Genomic DNA, 23,503 nt, shown 5'->3' on the forward strand with positions numbered 1-23,503 from the left:
GGTAGAAAGAGCACTGAATTTAAATTTAGAGGACTGTACATCAGTGCCACTACTCACAGACTTAAAAGGCAATTTATTCCTCTTGGCCCCTAATTTCCCACCTGTTAAATAGGTATAGCAATAATCAAGTGAGAGGGCTGCTAATGGATGAAATGGGACAGTACTGTGGAATATTCTGGAACATTTCCTGACATATTATAGGCACTGAATCTATCATTCTTCAAGGGATAGGATCATGTCTCATTAATACATTTTTTAATCAAATCACCTACCAAACATCAAGCTAAAAAAACTGTGCTTTGAAAAAGTATCTTTTTAACTTTTATGCATATGATAGAAGAAAACAAATCTAGAGAAAAATGATCTGGGAAAGCATATCAATTTTAAGTATATTCCAACAATATATTATCCTTTCAAAACCTTTCCATTTTGTTGGAAAGCTCTAGCTTCGGCATGTAAGGATTCAAATTGATCCTCTTAAAAATTTCTCTTCTTTTTAGATAGTGGTCAAAAATTACAATAACTTATTTTACTGAGAGAAAGATGGGAAATGCTACAATTACTTAATCAGCAAATGTAAAATAATTTGGTCCAAAACAATAAATTTCTTTCTTTTCTTTTCTTTTTCTTTTTTTTTTTATTTTTTATTTTTGTGGTGCTGGAGATGGAACCCAGGGCCTTATGCATGTGAGGCAAGTACTCTACCAACTGAGCTATATCCCTAGCCCCAAAACAATAAATTTCTTTACAAAATAAAATCCATTATAAAACCAATACACATGTGCTGATTTAGCAAGGAGATGACAACTTGAAGGACAATCTTAGCACTAGCACTGCATTAAAAAAAAATAAAGCAATACAACTTTGGCATAATAATGGAAACTTCTTACACATGGTTAAGAGACTTTCTCTTCTATTTATTTGACACCTAAATATCCACTTCTGTTAGAAGTCTTAAGTTCCTTTCCAACTCTGTCTTACTTTACTTTTCAGAATCCTCTTACCAATTGCCCCAAGCCGCCCATGAGGGGGACTTCTGCCTGCCTATAGTCTTCTAGTTAACTTGAAACACGTATAACATATGTGTTGTTTCCTACCTTTCATTCACATATACATGGTTGAAAGTAATCAAGTGATCTGTAAATATCCAGTTAATGTACACATTACTACTATGTCTTCTCACGTACATACTTGACTATCTTTATCGTGCTTAAATAAGTGCATTGAGAAGAAAGCTTATTCCAGTTTAGAAAACTCCAATCCTTAGAAAGTGTTATCTTGAACGTAGCTGTAAAGTAGTTTCCTGATTCTTTCATATTATTCTCCTATCTAGTTTCAACTTCTGAAGGAAAAGAGCTAAGATTAAAATCATTAGCAGCATGCAAAAGGTATATAAGAATGAATATTCCCAGCCAGGCGCAGTGGTACACGCCTGTAATCCCAGCAGCTCGGGAGGCTGAGGCAGGAGGATTATGAGTTCAAAGCCAGACTCAGCAATGGCGAGGTGTTAAGCAACTCAGTGAGACCCTGTCTCGAAATAAAAAACAAAATAGGCTGGGGATGTGGCTTAGTGGTTGAGTATCCCTGAGTTAAATCCCTGGTATCTCCCCCCATACTCCCGCCTCCAAAAAAAAAAAGAATGTATATTCTCATTCCTATGTTAAGAGGAAAAGCCAGACTGCCACACTGACAATAAGAAAGAAAACAAATCTAGGGTAGCCTGTTTCCAAACAAAATTGCTTCAAATTGTTTAGGCAGGCACTGCTATGGGGATCTGGAGAAAGACATCAGTGGAGCTGAGAATGGTCTGGTGTTTCCCCTGCCCCACTACCCTGTACAGTGAAGGTCTGCATGCTAGAAAATTCAGTGTGGCAATGTGAAGGAAATTATCATAATTTATGGGTAGTTTTCATATTCACAGTAACCATCAGGCATAATATTAAATGCATATTATAAATTGTTTTGTAAGTTCTGCGATTATATCACTAAACTTTACCCTGTTACGTCGGTCTTTCATCGCTGGTATAATGAGATCTTTGGTTACCAACTTAAGGTGCTAATTATAGGACACTGTATAGAAAAACTATACGCTTTCAAATGTATTCCTAGTTCTGCCATTGATAGATACTTTCTATCTCCTCTATTGAGATATCTTCTACCCATATCTTTTTTGGCAACCACTACCCCCAAAACTTGATCTGTCTTTTCCCCAGTGTCATACATCCTGGATTGCTGACATCTAAGCTTTTCAAGTCATGAATCTACCTTAATTACTGCTACTATTTACTATGATTCTTGTTCAGCTTTGTGTATGAAAAAAGTCATCAGGAAACTGAACAGAACATTCGCTTACATTTAAAAAACTGAGTAACATCCAAATCTCTAAAATGCTATTGCAAATCTCCAAACATGTGAAGAGAAATAATGAACACTCCACCTCTGTTTCCAGGAATCTTCTCAAGGCTCTTTTCTTTTTGATGCTCTTCCTTCTAACATAAACTGCAAAGGTCAGACCTACGATGACCAGGATGAAGAGACCTCCAATGACTCCAGCAGCAATTAGGGGAGTCCTGCCAACCAGAATGAAAAAAAAAATACATATGAAGAAAGAAAAAAACAGAAGAAGAGGAAAGATCTGTCGTGCAAGACATTATCCACATTGCATAAATTTGGTCAATTAGAAGAAATGCAAAGAAAAAGAAATAAAAATGCACTAGTGCTTAAAAAAATATCTTTTCTCAAGGCAAAACAGTGTTTTTGTTTTGTTTTGCTTATAAGTAACAAACCATGCACATACAACTAATCTTTGGGGATAAGCAGCCACAACATACCATTTCATGAAAAAATGTAAAATTTGGTAACAATGTAGGAAATATGCTAAGATGTTAGTATGGGAACATTTTAAACTATTTTAGTTTTACTATTATCCATGAATAAATGGAAAATACATTTTCATATTATCATTGTGGTATATAATTTGTCAGCATTTTTTATAAAGCAACCTCTTAACAGTGGCACTACTGATTTTTTGGGCTAAATAATAGTTTGCCATGGGCACTATTCTGTGTATTTTAGGAGGTTTTGTCCCAGGTCTCTGTCTACTAGATGCTGTAACACCCATCTTCCAGTGACGATAATGTCTCTTGACATTGTCAAATATCTGCCAACATCAATCCTAATAGAGAACTGCTTCTCCAAAGCAAAAATGAGTAGTGCAGAGGCATGTGAATCCCCATAACTCTGAAGTAAGAGGGTACTGATATGACTGGTTGTTATTACTGAAAGTGTAATTTGAAACTTTGATAAGGACAACTCAGAATAATGGGTAGGAGAAACCAAAAAGGGTCAAACATTTTCAGTGTGATGATGACTGGAGTATGTAGTATATAAGCAAGTGTTTCCAAGCATCCTATGTTCACAAAAGAGATCTGCACATTAAATATCACAAAATATAAGCAATTACCCAGGAGGCATTCAGATAAGACTAGAAATTTTTGTTCTTAAAATGTTTTTCTAATGTGTTTTTGGCAAAGATACAATTTTGAAGCTGAACATTTCTTACTGTTCTCTAAGGTAAATTATTTCCTTGTTTTAAGAGTAATATTCATGTTTTTTTAACATCTTGTTCTAGAATAAAGCAGTCTTAAAATATATTAATTTCCTATACCATAGCAAAACACATAGAGGTTACCTTAAAAATATTTGTCTGGGAAACCTTTATAGATATCAAAACAAAAAAGAATTCCCTGTATGCTTATAGTTTCTAAAGTATTTTATAGCATATATTCCTATTTTAGAAGAACCTATTCTACATAATTTCATTCTCTTAGAAAAAAATTACTTACACATGCAAAATAAACTTTGGTTCAAAAATGGATGAGAAACAATGATAGTAGATGATCCTAAATAAAACCTTGGAATTCTAAAGAAATCTTGAGACAAAAAATCTGTGTAACTACTTCTATAAATGAAGTCATGTCTTCTAAAGATTATGGTTGTTATATTGTCAAATAAAACTGCTGAAAAATCTAAAAAAGTCATTCATCCTAACAGTTGTTTCTTGACAACTCAAAGTACTAAAGCATACTGAAATGTTGCTATAATTCAACTAGATTTTCGTAAATCAGATTTTCTAAAGTTATAAAAATCTATGCTGGGAAAATTAAAGTGTAGTATAGACACAAACTCATCCTTGTGATATATTTTTTTTGTGTATAACACTGAATTTTTTAATGTGCCAGATAAATATGTTCTTCAGAAAATATTTCAGATTTTTGACCAAAGGCATAATTTTAAGCACAAGTGCCTAATGTGTTCTTGAAAAGATATTACTGCATAAAGAGCTATGATTTTTTTGTTCTTTAACCCCCTTTTTGGCAAAGAATTTATGAATAATCAAGAATAGTGTTCAATATTTTCTTAACTGTAGATTTAGACCAAACTCTAAACTCTCTGCTTATTTATTTTGTAAAGGAATATTTATATGTGTTTATGAGAATATATGTATATACAACACATATATATGTCAGTGTCAATGTCACAGTAAATTTTTAAACATGCTCTATCATGATTCTTTGTTGAGTGTTTTTTAAGGATAACTTCCAATAGAACAAAACAAGTAATTTATGTTTTTCTAGTTAATATTTACTTTCATTACTTTCTCACAGTAGTTTCTTTGTTTGATTTATATTTCTTTACTGTTTTCTCTCACCATTCTGTGAAAATAGAGGAGCTACAAACAACCTGAAGAAATGAGGAATTTCACTTCTGTACCTAAAGATCAAACATGAATATCTCGTTGAACATTCTCAGAGGCCAACTTCTTCATATTCTCACATAATTTTTTTCCCCCTTGGAAAAAATAGTTAAACACAAAGAAGCAGGCAGTAAAATCAAGGAGGAGGATACTCATTCAGTAGGGCAAGTTCTCTACTCCTCTAGTAAGTGATTGTGATAAGAAAAGGGACTGATCCAGATTAAGATTTGACCGACAAAACAAGTGAACATGAAGCCCATTCTGGATTGGGATGGTTTGGACAAAGCAACTATAAAGTAGGATAACTTGAGAAGTCCGAATATAGATAATTAAACAGATGGGGTAAATATATGTTGCCATAGGAAGACACAGACTATAAACTGAGAAGATTGGGTTATAGAATAGTTAGATCTTAATATGGGAAAAATTATGCATATATCTGTATTTGTGCTTATAGATATGGATCTAGGTTAATATCAAATAAAACACTAAGTAGTAGTTGTGGATAGTGTGAATATGATGCACTTATTTTATGTATTTATGTATGTGTATTTATTCATTTTCTATAATTTATATTTCTTTGGGAATAAAAGTTCACTCAATTTGAGAAAAATCCAGAAAAATCTATATCATAATCTAAAAGTTTAGTCTTGTAACAAGGGCATTTTATTTACAGTTTTCTCAAATATTTACTTGAATTTTTTTTCAGTTAAGATTTCCTTTTGCTCTTCCCTGTCCACTTTTACCATAAGCATTAATCTGCATATATTTTCTATGCATTATAGCTTAATGTACCCAATAAATTTAATTACCATATGCTTCTTACAATTAATATTACGTTCCCTAAGCCAAGCTAATCTGAAAAAGTTGATCCTATTTAAACATTTTTTATTCCCATCAATTTTGAGAATTCATCGATATTTACAGATGTTGAGTAGACGCCTACTTTTCTTTCTCCTCTTTTATTCCACGTGCAAATGTTTAACTCTTCATGAGGACCTAAGATAAAGAGCTACCCTAAGATAAAGAGTCTTTCAATAGCTGTACATCTGTCCTATTAGCCTATTGCTATTCCTGAGAGTTTTTCTCCTGTATGTGAGTCAGAAGAATCTCCAAGTGTCTCAGATACTAGTGAGATCAGAGGAGTTAAATAATAAGGGACCTGGATTTACTAAAATCGTTTATATAGAAGAATTAGTGTTTGGTTGTTGGTTTGTCTTTGGCTGTCCATTAAAAATTGTTGGCACCCCCTACAGTATAAAAGATAGGATAATCAGTGTCAAGTTTAAGCTTAGACTAAAGAGATGTTATCAATCAATGGTTTCTTATTCTGTGATTTGGAAAGAGTAAATAATGAGACCAATATCGCCCCACCATTTAAGGAACTAATATCACAAGGATTGTGAATCATAAATGAACTTTGCTAATCTATTTAAGACATGTAATTTAATTTCAGAAACAAAATAATGTATAATATTCTATTTCCTTGAATGCCATTACCTTATAAAAAGCAGTATCTTCAAACTATATGATTCACTTAAAGACACATTGTTATCATTCGTTACTGTATTTGAACTATGTTGTTCATGTCAATGAGGAATATAAGATGTGAGAAGCTATAACGACAAGTCATTTTAATAAAAATCCAAATTTGTTCCTTCATTGAACTTTTTCCTTCCAGATATCAGACCACAAAAAAGTATACTGAAGTCAATATTATTTATGATTAAAACTCAAAGCATTCTTCAAAAATATTTTGTTATACCCTTCCAAATGTATGTTAGTAGATGGCTATCCTTTTAAAATGAACAGCATTGCTATTAGTTTTAATTTGTAAAACAAGTATTCTCACTAATAGTCATTGCCAATAATGCTAAATTTATGAGATTTTTTAAAAAAAATGGTAATGCAAATCCATCACCAAATAATCAGCTAATTACATTTATGTTTTTTTCTTCATTTTTGAATACAGAATAATCTTCGATTTAAGATAAAGGAAATAGTTTGCAGTCCTATAGTACACTGTTGGTATATAATTTGCAACTAATGGTATTGATTTTAAATGAGAAATTTCCACTTTACAAAGCTCATATGTTACTAAATAACTTGAACACTGGTCTTAAGAATTCGTTGAATTCTGTTTCAGTTAAACCTTTTCTGCCTATAAATAAATAGTGAGTCAGACTTAGAGTTGCATCACTATTTGTTTATAGGCAGTAAAGGTTTAACTGAAAATGGGTGTGTGTGTGTGTGTGTGTGTGTGTATCTTTTATTGTATGTAGGAGATAAAGGCAAAAAAAACAACGGGCTAGTCCAATACATTCAGAATAGGATTTTTTTAAACATAAATTTTCATACCATAAACTTTGCAGGTCTCAAAAAAGGTTAAAATATTGTAAGGTTTTTCTTCTTTTTAATTTCATACTATGTATGATTTTTCCTTATAGTGATTGAAGCAGAAAAACACTTTGGATTCAGAGTATTCTAAATTTCCATCATTAGAATTTACCATCATTATTTGTTTTTCTTGCTTATGATCTAATTCAGCTTAAATACAAACCCATTCATTCTTCACCAAAACTAATGCAAAGAAAACACAGTAGGGGACTACCTAGTGAGATCTGCTGAATTTACAGCATGTTTAGTACTATTATTAAATCAAATATTTTTAAGTTTAAATGAGTTGTATGTCCTATTTTGGCGAGGACAACCTTAGTTTATGCACTCAAAGCATTGAGGGTACATCTTTCACTCTCAAAAGACTTCCTTTGTGATCAATAAATCCATTTTTTACCCTACCTTTAGCCCAATGTAAAGGAATCTTTTGCCTGGGATACCCTGAGATTAAAACACACACACACACACACACACACACACACACACACACATATGTCTTCAGTTATCTATGTTCAGACAGAGATACAAAGACGTATGTGTGTGTGCGTGTGTGCCCAAACATATAAAATCATCCAAGAGTATCTTAATATTTATAGTAAATTTTACTTGGGGGAAGGTAAATTCTTTATTGTCTCTAATAAGTATATATGCAGCTTAAATGTGTATTCCATAAATTGGGGTCAACTATAATGGTTTTCTGTAAATTTATATTTGCTTTAAAAATATCATTGGGTAATATTGACTCTGACTCTTATCCTGTACTGCATCTTTCTTCTGAAAATCTTATAGTGATATAAGCAAAACCATGAGGCTTCCATGAACCAGAGGTAACATGGATCTTCAAGGACATATTGCATGTTTCCTAACTCATTCTTGCTTTAAGAAATATGTAGTTGATAAAAAAAAAAAACAGTTGACATTTCATTGAAATACTTAGAATCCATCACAAATGTCAAATGAGTCAAAGAATACAACTTTGAAAATATGAACTTTTTAATATTTAATTAATTATGGAAGCATTTTGAACATAGCAAAAATTTCTCTTCAAAAACAAAGAGCCCCTGCCAACAGGTTCTCCTGGGTTTTATAGTGCATGTAGGGTTATCCACTTCATTTTTAATCAGAAATAATGAAAAAGATGAAAATGTCAAAAGCTTTCATGCTGTTATAGAAATTATTCTCTTTCACAGAAACAAACCAAAAATTTGTTTGGTACTATGTACTACCTTTAAACTTAAATAATTTAGATAGAACATAGATTTTTCATTCTAATAAATGTCAATAGTTGTATGTTTTATAGTTAAAATTTTCCTTTTACATGCATTTTATAGTTTCACTATAACTATTCAGCATAGATCTTATAATACCATACTAAAAAACAAGGAGAAAAATGCAGAAAAGTTAAGATATTTGGATAAGATCAAATATGAGGGCTGCGGTACAGTGCTTGCCTAGCACGCATGAGGTGCTGGGTTCAATCCTCAGCACCACATAAATATAAATAAATAAAATAAAGGTACTATGTCCAACTACAACTTTTTAAAAGATCAAATATGAATAGTAGTTAATAGGAACACTGTATGTCTTGAATTCTCAAACACATTAATTTTCAGATATATTGTGTTGTCTTTGTTTCTAAAGATGTTTCATTAGAATTGTTTTACGGAGTAACAATAGCAATGATGCTATTATTTACTAGTAACATTAGTCAGATATATTCATTTATTGGATTCACTATACATTCACCTCACTATATATATTTAAAGATAAAGAATACAAAATGTGCCTCAATTTATTTAGGGGGTTCTCATAGATCCTTTGATTTAATATTTAGTTATGTCTTACTATTTTAATTCTCTTCTACATTTCCTCAGTTGCTGTATTCATTAGGTTGCTATATTCATTATTACTTAAGATTACTAAATCCTTTATATTCTTGGGTATAAAAATTAGATGTGGCATTGTTCTTTTAGTTTCATTTTATTTTATTTTCTTGGCGAAGACACAGCTGGGAGGATTTTTTTTTTTTTTTAACATAAAACACTGGTTTTCCTTTAAGAAAGGAATGACAAGCAGTATATATCACCTGTGACACTGCCTACTTCACCGCCATTCTGTTCAGTCTTCCCTAAAACAGTTCAGATTTGAAACAGGAGACCTTGAAACACTAAGAAATGTTGAAATCCCCAGAAGGCATTTAAGGGTTATTGCCTAGGGCAAGGAGAGCTACATTAAAAGATTTATTTTTCTTTTTTTATTCTCTTGCAAATTGTGCTTATTCTGACCCAGAATTCTATCTGCTCTATAAATATGACACAATTTTTCCTTTTTGAGCCAATGAAAATTATCTGGGTCAGATTCAGAGGTTGACATCAGTTGACAGTTTTTACTTGATGAGACACAGGGTATTATAGTGTCTCCATCCTTTGATTAGGACCAAGATTCTTCTATTCCATTTAAATATGACCAGAAGTACAAGTGTTTAAGCAAAAGACATACATTGTACACCTCTCTTCCTAAGGGAATATTTGAATATTTTTGACTTGTCTTCACGTGTTAATTTTTTTTCCATAGTTTGACATGTGAATGTCAGATTTCATTCAATAAGTGTTATGAAATTATTTCAGTAGAGTTATTACCATTAAACCAATATGTAATATAATATGATTCTTTTATTTCTAGAATTAGTTCCTAAGAAAAATTTCTGATAGTTTCAGAGTAATTACTTTCTTCTCCTTAGAGGTAATATTTAAACCTATACCAGGGTGTTTTTTTTCCCCCATAATGTTCGAAAAAGTACACAAATTTAGGTAAACATTCTCATGCTTAAAGATACCATCCTCAGAATAAACACAAGTTACCTATGAATTTTTATTGCTATGATTTTGTACCTGTAAAGTGTTGAAATGGAATTAAACCAGAAAGTACTTTTCTTTTAACTAGAGTTTTTAAGAACTCAGATGAATCTTTGGTTTCACTGTCAATAACTATCATACAATATCATAAACATCTACTTAATAATCACAAATAGCCATGTTAATATGTTTTTTGTAATTGTATATATACTGCTATCTTTCTCTCTCTCTCTCTCTCTCTCTCTCTCTCTCTCTCTCTCTATATATATATATATATATATATATATATATATATATATATATATACATATTTTTTTTTTAAGTAATGGCTGTTCTCTTTACATACAATCCTGTATATAAAGGTACTTTTATTTTGCTTTTACTATACTTTGGATTCCCAAATTCTTGTCTCATTTTTTTTAAAATACTTTCAAAGGGGGAGTAAGGAATTGTCCTAAAGTAATATCACAACTCTTTATTCAGATGATGTGTTTTCTCTTTACTTTTCCCTGCTGACAGCCTTGTTTCCTGCAGAGGAGACCTCCAGTGGCCTCAATCCATACTTAATAGTTGGATGAACTGAGAAGGGGGTTTCCTCCTATTTCTCTGTTATCCATTTGTAGGAGACTGCAGGACTCAATCACTACATTCTTCACTTCTCTACTAACACTCCCTGATTTATCATCCATCTTTTTTATCTATAGAGTGATAAGCAAGCATATTCAGAGTAAGCATATTCAGAGCTTAAATGTAAAATAATAGTACTTTTCTTTTTACAAGTTCATATATGTCTTTCAAGTGATAAAATTGTCGCAGACATCTTCTTATTTTTCTGAAGACTTTTTTTTCTAGTTCATGAAAAGAAGCACTAAATACAGAGTTGCCACATGAATAAACAACTGAATGAATAGTTTACTTCTATAAACATTTACTACTTTTTATCTTAAATCCACCTTTAAAAGGACATAAATCCTACAACAATTTCAGAGGCTCCTATATATTTTTAAACAATAAAACATAACTCTAAAACATCTCTAATGAAAAGAAAATATGAAGTTATTTACTTACTGCTTCTCTGAACTAATGCTGATATGTGTTGAACAGTTTTTTTATTCCTGATTTCATGGGAAGTGAACAATAATTTGCCCCTAAAAGCAGTGAAACTGATTTTTAGACAGGTTGTTTTGTTTTGCTTGGCTGCTGTGGTTTGGTGTGTTCTTTAGCCCCACGCACTCACTGTGCCAAATCCCCTGGTTGACTAACCTAACGGCTATTCTTAATATTCTGCCTCCTGACAAATTCCAACCTACTGAGTTTTAAAAAATTAAATAACTTCTTGAGTCTCTCTGTATCTAGCTGTGAACATACAACAAATTGCTGGACACTGAGAGGAAAGCAAATATCTCAGGAGGAATTCTGGGAAAGCACAGGGAGGGCAGATGGAGCCACCCTCCACCTCTGTCCTTGGATGGAACACCTGGACTCGCTGCCCCTAACACCTTCAAAGCAGAAAGAACAAGAAATTGACATAGATTCAGGTTTGGATGTCACAGAACAATGGATCTCATGACAGGAGCTTCCCCACTTCTGGACTTTTATTATGCAAAAGAATAACAGAAAGTACTTTTTGAAGCTGTTTTTACTACGGATTTTTGTTTGTTTTGACTTATAGCCAAATATAGCCCTAATTAAGAGCATATGTGGAAAATTTTCCACTTTCCCCTTTTGTTTCTTGCTTTTAACCATGAAATGCATTCTCTCAAGGTTTCTGGTTTTTTAAAAACAAAAAATTGAAAAGAGTAGCTCTTCTCTTTGTAGCTAACATTTAATAGCCCCCGTGCTTCCAATATATTTGCTTCATTTTCACACTATCTTGGTCATTAGCCTAGGCTTTATCTATGCCAGTCTTGAATGAATGCTTTAGGGAAGGACATTGAGGTGGGAGAAAAATGTCCTATACTTTTGTAAGTAACACTAAACAGAAGTCTGTAAAGTTTCCTCAGGTATATAGTTTTTGATCTGTGGAATTTTAATATGTTGTAATGGACAGCATCATAATTCTTATTCATTTCCAAATACTAATAGGATTCAAAATAGTAAGATGTTTCTCTAATTTATGTACCTAAGGCAGACATATATTGGATTATTAATTAAAAAATTCTTTACTAATATTTAGCTTGGCAAACTCTACATATCAATTTTTTCTAATTTCTAGGTCCACGTTAGGTTGGAAGTAAACCAAGGGAAAAAATAAGGGGGTAAGAATGTTTCTGTTTACTTTGTTTAAAAATTCTCCACAGAGGACTTAGAGAAAAGACAAACAAACCCTCCTTCACAAAAGCATTTGGTCATTGCACCTAACTTTAAATAATGTTTTTAATGTGGAATGGATTGCTCTTTATATTATTAGGGGAGGATTATTGTGACCAGATTCACAAAGTCACATTCATAGCATCTAATAACAATGTTTAGTAATATAACTTTTTTTAAACTTATATAAACACCCAACCCCTAATTAGAACACATTTCTAATTATGGGGAAACCTATTTTTATTTCAAAAGCGAATGCCTAGAAGATGTTATAATTCTGCAGATGCTCTGAATACAGATTCACAGCCTCCAGATAATGTAAAAGAAAAAAAATCCAACCTAAGCCAATTCCAACAACATTAAAATAATATAATACCAATACAACTTCACAATTTGCCTGAAACCATTTCATTTACATGCAAAAGAAATCATGACTACTAAGAAAAAAACCCACATCTACATGAAACATTCTATTCCTAGCTAGAATATTAATTTTTCAATCTGTTCTTTGTCTATTATTTTTCTATTATTGAAATTATATGTACCATTAAGATTCAGCTCTGTGTGATGCTATGGATTGCTATGGGCATCTAGGATAAGATATTTCAAGATTTCTTTGTTTCATAAATGGTCATTAAGGAAATAATGTAAGTGTGATATGGAGTAAACATAGTATTTTCTTTTAAATTTCCTGACTGATTTTTATATTTTCTTCTTCTCTACCTTTTAATCTTTCAGATTACATATCTTCATAATTCCATCAGGACTATTATCTAGACAAATGGCTCCTCTTTACTTATTGTCATGCCAGTTGCGTTCATGCAAACTATCAGTTTTTCTTAGAGCAAATAAAAAAGAGAGCAAGAGATAGTAATTGATGGGCTCTGATTTCACCCTCTGGCACTGAGTTAGTTTCTGGAGAACATTGCCATGTCTTCTTGGGTATATTTTAAGATCACAAAGTTTATTAGTACTAACTATTTGCAAATAATCAAAACCAAATGCAAATAATACAATATTGTTATACATTGGGCACATCTTGCAAAAATCATGCTAGTTGTCCCCTGTCGTTAAGTAAAAATGTCTGGGCATAGTAATTTAAAAGATCCAGAGACAGAAAAGAAAGATGTGACCCTCAAACCATCTACACTTAGTATTTCATATAAGGATTAGGCTTGCTATTACTAAATTTTATTCTTATAAATCATTCTTAATTATCATTTTAATTATTATTTATCAAAATAACATAGAATCAAAGTCATACTGTCAATTATTAAAATATTAAGGATATCTATACGAATTGTTGACCATGTATGACTACTTAAAATCAAACAATAAATTTATAAACTTTGAAAGAGGATGAGTTAAACTTCTTTATCCTTCAAGTCCTATCTGTGGCATGATTAGCAGCACATAAATGAAATTAAAAACTCATTAGAATACATTTCTAAATCATGCAGTCATCAGCAACTATTGGTGATAAAATTGCAGCCATATTTTGATGGAATTGAAAGAAAGTGATCTGTAGTAAAATTACATAATTTATAACAAGACTATAATATATTATTTTTAACTCAAGAATTGTAACTTCTATAATCTTATTGTACTTCCTATTAGACTTTTTAAATAGCAATTAACAAATCTTAAGAATAAAATGGAATACTTTTCATGTATCTTTACAGAGCCAAAATATACTTTATATTGTCAGATACACACATATTTATGCTATTTATTTCATAACTTACAAAAGGCATAAAAATAGGAATACCCTATCTTTCAATAGAGGATTGGTGGTACACTGATACTATTGGTGGTATGCTTATATTATTCTACTATAGAAAGAAGGAGCTTTATTTACTGATTGGGAAGGCTGTCCATAATGTATAACTAAGTGAGTAAAGTAAGTTTCTGAATGATGTGAGGATTATGGTTTGTATAAATGAAACTTCTTATTACTATATATACATAAATGTGTAGAGGCACTGACATACTGATACACACACTTGAATTTAATACACTGAGAAAATATCACTTTTGTAATTTAAAATTTCATTTTAAAATATATTACAGTATTTAATCTTTAAAAAAAATAGGAAGAAGAGGAAAATACCCCAAAATATAACTGATGAACTTTAATCATAAGGAGGTTTAATTTTACCTTTATTTGTTCTGGGCTTTAAAGAAAGGCACATGGGACAAATTTGCTAAGACAAGAAACACCTAGTTATAGCAGTATACTCAGAAGCCAAAGAAAATTTATTTGTAAGGGATTGTCCATCATAATCCCTTACTTGAGAACATTTAAAAAAATTGAAATAGGAAATTTTTTTCACAGCTTATTGCTTTACCAATATTCTGTACCTGCACAATTGCACAATTGATGATGTTTGCAGTAATGGTGTAATTTAGAGTAATTGTTACATATCAGCTTTTTGCAATTAACACTACAGGTATTGAAATCTGTTAATTTCTCAGAACACATACAAAGTGCTGTTAGATTCTGATTATATATTTAACAGTCTTCTAATTTAATGAGTTCAGAGTCACTGATAGCTAACCACAACCTGTTATTTTTCCATGCAAAAATAAAATAGGTGACTTTCAAGTTGGGTTCATGTAAGGTAACACAGTACAAATTATTGATGATTTGCAAATTAAAGTCAAAATATTTTAAATATGAAAGTTAGCACAGTTTATATTTGAAGTTTATTTTCCAGACCATCCCTCTCTTCATACATGCACACTAAGAAATACCTTCTTCCCTTGTTTTAAGATGACTTTAGCTCTAACTTCAGATGAAATATAGAACGTTAAGAAAACCCCCCTCCCCAAGCCTTTCCATGGCAGCTAAGCATCCCTCCACACCTTTTCTATCCTCTACTTACTAAATTTCTACTGATAAAACAGTAAGAGAGGGGGCATATCAAGCTAAGCCTTTCATATTTGCTTTGCCTCTGATTTCCTCTAGGTTTTTCAAGAAACAGATATGGTGATAATATCTTCCTTCTTTTCATCCCTAAACTTTCACACTGTATTAGATTTTCCAAAACACACTCAAATATCACCTTTCTTCAAAATATCTTTCTCTGATATTGTTCCATCTCCAACTACTTCTCTTTCTCCTCTGATTCACATTTAAATTTCACAAGAGATTGACACTTGGCCCTCTATATTTTCATATTTCCTATTCAGTTCTGCCCCATGTTTGTATATATTTTTATTAAATTTTCCAATTAGCATCACTTAAATGTGTCAAAGTAACCACCAAATCAAAATATCCAATCTAAACTCAGGACATATTTGCCACCCGCTACTATGTCACATCTTGGTTAATTTTACTGCCATCCATTCATTTGCAATTCAAAAACCCAGGCATAGTTATTCACATTTTCTTCTCCTAATTATTTCACATGCAGTTAAGCATCAAGACTAAAGTTTGTTGAATCTTCCTACTTCTGTCCATCCTTCCCAATGCTTTGCTTATTCATTTCCAATAGTCACATCTACCCATTCTCATTGACAATACCAAATATTTACATTACCAGTAATATCACCTCTACAATATTGATTAAAGTACTTTACTTTCAGAGTAGCAGCATTTTAATTTTCAGTTCACCTGCCCCAGTATCTCTACTCCAACCATCTTTTATCTACTGACCCTATCATGTTTTGATTGTATACTAGTCTCACTCACATGCCAACTTCCCTCATTACTAAATTTACTTTTATGACTCTTTGCTAAAATTCATTTCCCATGCATATCATATATTATATATCACTGATTCTTCTCCCTTTTTTGAGTACTCATATGGTAAAATTTTGATCATGGTTAAAACCAAATGTCCAAGTAGCCATCCTTACATCTAAACAATCTTAACGTGGCTGAATAAAACACAATCCTTCATTTTAATCTATGACTACACCTCTCAAATGTTCCCTTAGCACTGCCTAGCAATACTACCATGCTTCTAGCATGATGTCCCTTTCGAAAGTAGTTCAATGGATTACTTCAAATCTTCTCTTTGAATTTCCAGTATTGCTTCCCCCACTCTGTTCTAAGTAATGATCTCATTTAAAACGAGGCTATGAATTGTCCCATTTTCACACCATCAAGTCTCCTATCCACCTACATTTTCACCACTTTACTGTGAACTTCTTCCAGTTACAATGGAGGTGTGATTCTCTACTCCTTTTTATGGCCCACTTCTCTACCTGTGTACTAAAAATTTTGCCTGGAGATGTCATTGTCTTTTGAAATATAGACTTTCTTTCTTTTGAATCATTTCCATCAGCTTAGCATAATACATCTGACAGACCTATATTATAATGATTTTAGAGAACTACAAACAAACCTCTAACTAAACATAAGAAACTTTGGGGTGGGGGGAAGGAACACAACCCTGGACAAGTAACAAAAATTGGTACTTTGGTTCTGTCATCTGTCCTTTCTTTTCTGATAGAATAATTTTGGTATCCATTCTGGGTCTTGAAACTGGGATATGGACTCTAGAAGTTGAAGTGCTGAATTTAAATAAAGAAGTAGATTTGGAAATAGATCTTACTTTGTTTATTAAAAAAAATTCCTGAACAAGTAAACTTTTTATGGTAAAGGTTTTGTTGGTGTTTTATTTTTGCTCTACTAAAAGTAACTATAATTATTCTATAAATGACTCAAGCATATGGAATGCTTTACTCTGAACAGAGGAACAGAATGCTATAAAAATTGCAATGGCTACAAGCACTCAGAGTTTATTAGAGGTGGGTTTCCCTTTCCTTATCATTCATTCTTTAGTGCTGAGTTACTGTGAAATAACAATGAAATTAAACCACTTTAGGTTTGAGAGTGGATGGTAGCTGAGAATAAAATCACTGTGAGGGAATTTCGCTGGTAAATCAAAGTGCTCCCTGTTAATTAGCTTCTGCTAACATACGTAGTATGCGAAAATAATTGTATGTTTATGAAAGAATGATTAGTTAGGGAATGTACTGAGGTAATAAGAAAAAAAGCATGAAGAGAGCAATTTGAGCTAATATCTACACATCATTTTATGTAACCACATCACAGAAGGGGGTCCCAGTAAATTAGATTCCTTTAGTTAAATAGGAAATATGAAAAAAAGTGATACTTACTTAGGGCCTAATACAATGTAGGCCTAAACTAAATTAATTTTGACTCCCTTCTTAATATATGACAAGCATAAAAACAGAAACTTTTATGTACACTTAAATCTTTCTGATTAAATATTATTCGTTTATGGCATACAGAAATTGAAACAATTATTATCAATATTGCCTATAAAATATAATTTTAAGAGGGTCTGTACAATATAATTCCAATTCAATAATTTTTTATTTTAATATAGACAATAGCAAGAATTCTAATGCAAACCCTAATTATCACATTTTTAAGTTTATAAAGTCTGGGTGCATATACAAATACAAAGGTATACACCAAGGGTTCAAGAAAAGAGATGCTTTTACTTGGACTCATCCCATTTGTAACGTAGTGAAGCTGATGAATATAAAAACCCTGTGTCAATACATGAAAGCATTCACTCCACTGTTCTTATGGTGGGTCAAACATTAACAAAACTGACCATTAAATCATAATTTCATGATGATTAGGCTACAGCAGGGATTTCCAACAGATAAATAAAAAAAGCTATGTAAGTAACTTAACATATACTTGGAGGCATATTCAAAAAAAGTAAAAATATCTAAAATTTTGTTTTTTAACCCATTATTCCCAAATTATTAATACTTCAACATGTAATCAAATAACAAATATTAATGACATGTTTTACTTCTTTCTTTCACATTTTGTCTTCAGAATATAGTGTACTTTTGGTCACTGTAGAATATTTTAACTTGTTTTAATTGCATTGAAATGCTTAATGACCACATGTGACTACTGGCTATGTGTTAGACAATGCAGGTCTGGAGCAGTCTTAGCGAAGACTGACCAGTTAAATGATTCAATGGAAAGAGTAGAAATGATGTTAACTTGGGCTTTTTAATCAGAATTATAATTGTGAGGTCTTATTCACAAAACAAGTAATGACCACATGGAGCCAACATAGATTCATTGACCTTGCCTCATAGTATAGAAATAGACTGTGGTTTTAGTTCTAAGATGATATATTAATGATGGCTTCAAGATTTTAGGGAGCCAAGAACAGAATAAATTATTTGAAGATAGCATGACCAATTTCTCTCTTAAACATAGAGGGGTTCTCATATGGTATGAGACACAGAAAATAATTAAATTCTTCACAGGACAAGAAAAAATTAAAAGGGAACCATTGGAAATATTTAAGTTGCCATAGTAGGTGGTATAGCAGGCAGAGTGGAAGATGGCTCCCAGTATTACAGACAATTTCTCTCACTTTCAAACACTCATCTGGGTGTCGATGTGAAACAACTTCACTAATGTAATGAAGGCCTCAATAACTCAACAGAGGGAGACACCTTGTGTGGATCTGATCTAATCATAGGAGCCTTCAAATCTGGTTCTAGAGATAAAAAAAAAAAAAAAAAACTAAGAGATTCCAAGAAGGAGCTGGCATATTATTTCTGGCTTCAAAGTTGAAGATATACTCATGACAAGGAGTCCAAATGGTCAGGTTGCTGAACACAACCCTGAAATTTTACCTATAGAACTGTGTTGTTGCTTTTTAAGTTGCTATATTTGTGGTAGTTTACACAGGAATAGGAATCTTTTACAACAATTGAGTGGTTCCTTTACTGAATTACAAAGTTTTACTTTTTAAATCATTACTATTTTAGTTTTCAAAAATATACTCTAGGTCTATGAAATTTTGCTTTGCAAAATAGTTTGAGACCAAATTCTGAGAGCAAACATGCTAATTCACTAACATCTTAATATGTGCCTAAGAACTGATTGCTAGAAGTAAGTATAAGATCAAAAATATATGCTATATTTTAATACAATTTTTTACATATGCAACTTTAACACATATCACTTGTTTACATATGCAACTTTAACACATATCATAGTTACTGTTTAGGCCTTTGAAAAATGTGAGGCAATTTCTTTTTATTAGGAATTGTCTTGGTTATTTTGCTACATCTGGTATTTTTTAACTTCCCATACTATCAAAGCATCATTATATATAACATTGACAGAAATGTTTGCAAAGTGTTTATATTTTTACTTGGTGATAATTTAGATGAATCTTACTTGAAAAGATAATTGTTAAAAATTAAACATTATAAAACAGAAATTACTCTACCTAACTTTCTAAAAATCATAATTAAAAATCCTGAGTAATATTAATGACATACTGATACTTCGAAATTATATTTTATAAGAAAAAAATGCCAATGGTCAAAACTTGGAATAGCATATGAAAAGCACTTGAAAACTGTGAATATCTATATAAAGAAAAGAGTAAAAGCTTCAGGGCTATCTTACTCTTTTTGCTTTTATTTTAAATAACAGACACTAGATAGTCAATAATTGATTTCAGTGAAGCTTAAGATGTTTTTGAGATAATAAGTTACAGGTAGTCCTGAGATTTTTCCAAATTAATAATAATAAATTAAGAAAATAATAATTATAAAAATTATAATTTCTACACCATAAAAAGATGCTCATGGGATATAGTGAAGTACAGGAATTCAACCTAGTTTCTTTCTCCTGAATTTTGCTTTCAATTTTAACTAGTATAATAAAAATCTTACCTATTTAATTATGGCCTCTTTAGATTTTATATTTTAGTCCCCAATTCAATGATCATAAAAACCTCTATGTATGGATTATTTTAGTCACATTTGACAGTGAGCTTCAGTATAACATTAATGTTTCTAGGATTTCAAAAGCTTTAGTATAAAGTATGAGTATTTTTATATCAATGCAAAAACCACTTGGACAACCTTGGGATACTAAATACCTCCCTTTAAAGTAACCACTTGAACTCAATGAATTAACAATGACTGAGCTGTGAAGCTTTGCTCTCCTCTCATAATTCCCTGACAATTTTGGAATTTTATGGGTGCTGGGAAGTGTGGGTCAAAATCATCTGGAAAGGAAGAGATTCACATGGTCTCCTTCACCTTTCGAACTCTAATAATTCAAAAGTAAATTTAATATAGAGAATGTGGGAACAGACTTATAATAAAAAGGCTGTGCACTTTTATTTATTGGACTTAGGGATCATAATACAACTGCCACTCATCTAAGGTAACCATCTAGGGGAGAATTTGACCATTTGATTTGGACATAAATTATGAACTACATTCCTTGAGGGCAAAACAAACAAAGAAAAATAATTGTGCCATTTGTGAAAGTGGTGCCAAGAATGTCACATCATCGTTCTCATATTTCACACATGGGTCACACTGATAAAGGATAAACTGTTATGTGACCTCTTGGGTAATAACCACTATACCATAAGTAAAAGAGTGGCACAGGCATTAAAATGTGACAAAGATATAAAATATTTCAAGCAGTAGCGCATAGCAGAGTTAGAGTTAAACTGAGTTCAATTACCATATTTCATATTTTGAAGCACCTAGAATAATTGAATTGGAACAAAGAAGCCAGATAAAAATACTAAAACAAATATCTAGCCATTTTAATAGATTCTTTCATAAATTGGAAAAAATTCTTAGTTCACATTTTTTTTAATGCTAACTAACATGCAGAAATGCTTTGCCAATAGAGCCTTTGCCTATCGATATTAAGAAACAGTTCTTCCTGGAACAAGAGACTAGGACTTTAAAAAGCTTTGGACATATATACTTGACAATCCAAAACAGAATAGAATAGAATATTTTGTTTTATTAAAGTCTATATGAAAATAGCACATGGACAAGCTAAAATAAATGGCATACAAAAAAGAATAGTAAAAATATTGTACATGTTACTTAAAAGATACTTGAAGGAAAGCCTTCAAAAGTAGGGAGGTATGGATGGGAAAAAAGCTGATCAAAATAAAATCTATCTTTACACTTTTAATTCAAATCAGAAAGTTAAGGATAGGTTCTAAAGTATCAGGTACTATTTTCATTGTAGGTAACATATTCTGGGAGGCTACAGGCAAAAAAAAAAAAAAAAAAATTCTATTCTGTCCTATCCAATTTTCCTGGAAGAAATTCCAGCAGCAGCCTGTAAGGTAAATGGAGTGTGGAAAACCAATTCACAAATTGCAGGCTTGGGAAAGAATAACACTGCTTAGAAAATGGAAGTCGATCAAGACTGGAAACATTTCACCTGTTTTCATTTAAATCTTTAATTTTTTTCCCCCTGCTGGTATAGGAAAGTGAATACAGTATAATGGGGCAGTAGGGAGTATGAACTCAAAATATCTCAAAATAGCCAAATTGCCATGCTCCATGTAATTTTCTGTGACTCAAAGAAGCTAGGCATTTGGATAATCTTCCAGTTAAAATGTGGTTCATGAAACTTAAAACACTTAATTTCAATCGTGCCCCCCCCACATATTATGTAATATTCACTTTAATTAATTAAGAAAGAGCTATTTAAAAAACTATAATGGAATTTAAAAGTGGAAAATGACTTGAAATCTTAGTAGACTAGTACCCTGTTTTCAGTGAACTGCGCACACACCCATCACAGAGGGGTAAATATCCCCTGCAACATTAAGGATCTGAAAAAAAAAGATACCTCTTATTCTCATTAGTTACCCAATCTGTGTCAAAATGCTCCATGGTCTTAGACTTTTCCAAAGAGGCTAAATCCTTCATGTAAATTCCAAACTGATTTATAAACAGTCTGTGACAAGTCAATTAATTCTGGCAAGTCATTATCATTGAAGAATAGAGTTGCATTGCTTTAAAGCTAAATTCAAAACATAGATTTACTCTACCACCTCTTCTAGACCCTGGTGAGAGCTGCAACTTCTCCCTACAACCCTCTTCTTAGCCGGCCATCATCTCCACCCCAGGAGAAGCCTGCCTTGGTTCCTGACCTGATCACCAAAGTCTGAGTGAATGTGCATCTGCTGGACTTAAAGCCCAAGACTTGAGACTTTTGAACTTAGTACGCAGAGGGAATGTCTGTCATTAGCCTATCATGATTAAGCATGTTTGCAGTGCTTAGAATTAATCTAGAATTGTTTGCTGTGAATTAATTAATCTGGACTTGTTTGCTGTGAATTAATTGTCTATTGCAGTGCCTAGCATTAAGGATGGTCGTTTTCTTGATTAAGAACCTATAGAATGAAATTGTATTGAGTGATTTGAGTGAATAAAGCATTGAAAAGGGCAGAAGCATATGAACATTCTTTATTTCTCCCCCTCAACTGCATACGTTGCAAGTTTGCCCCTCGGGACATTATACCATCTTATGACCTGCGGCCATCAGTACCAGTGGCTCTCATAATGACCAAGGTTCTCAGGGAAAAGACAGAAATGTCCTCCCTTCCTTCAAGAAGTCTATCAGAAGGGTAGCACCACACATAAAAGGTCCCCAGCCTTGAGAGACTTCCCTCTTCACCTCTGGGAGGCATGTTCTTCCATTCCCAAAGTTTGAGAATCTTTGATCCATAGAAAAATAATATAATGACACTTACTTAGCAATTTCTATGAACCAGGCACTGCTCTATGGACACACTGAATCTTCTCAAGCAATTGGTGAACTTTACTAATACCATCCTTTCATGCATGAAAAAAAGAAAAAGTGACGCTCTGATAGTTCAAGGAATTTGCCCACAGTCACCTGAAAAGCTAGAGCTCAACTCTGAACTCAGAGCATCTGATTCCAGAGACAGCACACTTCACCACCATTCTATATTCTCTCACTTGTCCACTGGGATAATTATAAGAAAACCACAACAAACGTGGAAACACTCTTCAATGTGACAGGGCAGTGAATGAACCAATGTCTCAAAGAGGAAAAGTTATTTAATGAACATAGGAGCCATCCAAGATGGACCTGGGCTCATAAAACTGCACTTTAGACTATTTTTCCCCCTCCCTATCCTTTTCCTTCACTTCCACTTTCTTTCATCTTTTTTTTCCCATAATTTTAACCTTAACTATACAAATCAGTCTCGATTATACCCATGTGCCAAAGTGACACTATTGCGTACATCCATTCACTCTAATACTTTTTTTCGAGCATTTTAATGTCTCTATTTACTTCACTAAAAAAACAAGGAATGTCTTGTATTTTATCACTTTAAATTTAAAAAAAACATTT

At 32.2% G+C, this 23,503-nt stretch overlaps 1 protein-coding gene across 1 annotated transcript in view; it reads right to left on the bottom strand.

Moving 5' to 3' along the window:
- Positions 1 to 23,503, bottom strand: part of LOC125618340 (receptor tyrosine-protein kinase erbB-4-like) — a 93,493-nt gene that overhangs the window by 58,114 nt on the left and 11,876 nt on the right. The window contains exon 4 of the mRNA XM_048808986.1: positions 2,438 to 2,570. Coding sequence (XP_048664943.1) covers positions 2,438 to 2,570 — 133 coding nt within the window. The remainder of the gene's footprint in view (positions 1 to 2,437; positions 2,571 to 23,503) is intronic.

Source organism: Marmota marmota, unplaced genomic scaffold (genome assembly GCF_001458135.2).
Source record: "Marmota marmota marmota unplaced genomic scaffold, marMar, whole genome shotgun sequence".
Lineage (NCBI taxonomy): Eukaryota > Metazoa > Chordata > Mammalia > Rodentia > Sciuridae > Marmota > Marmota marmota.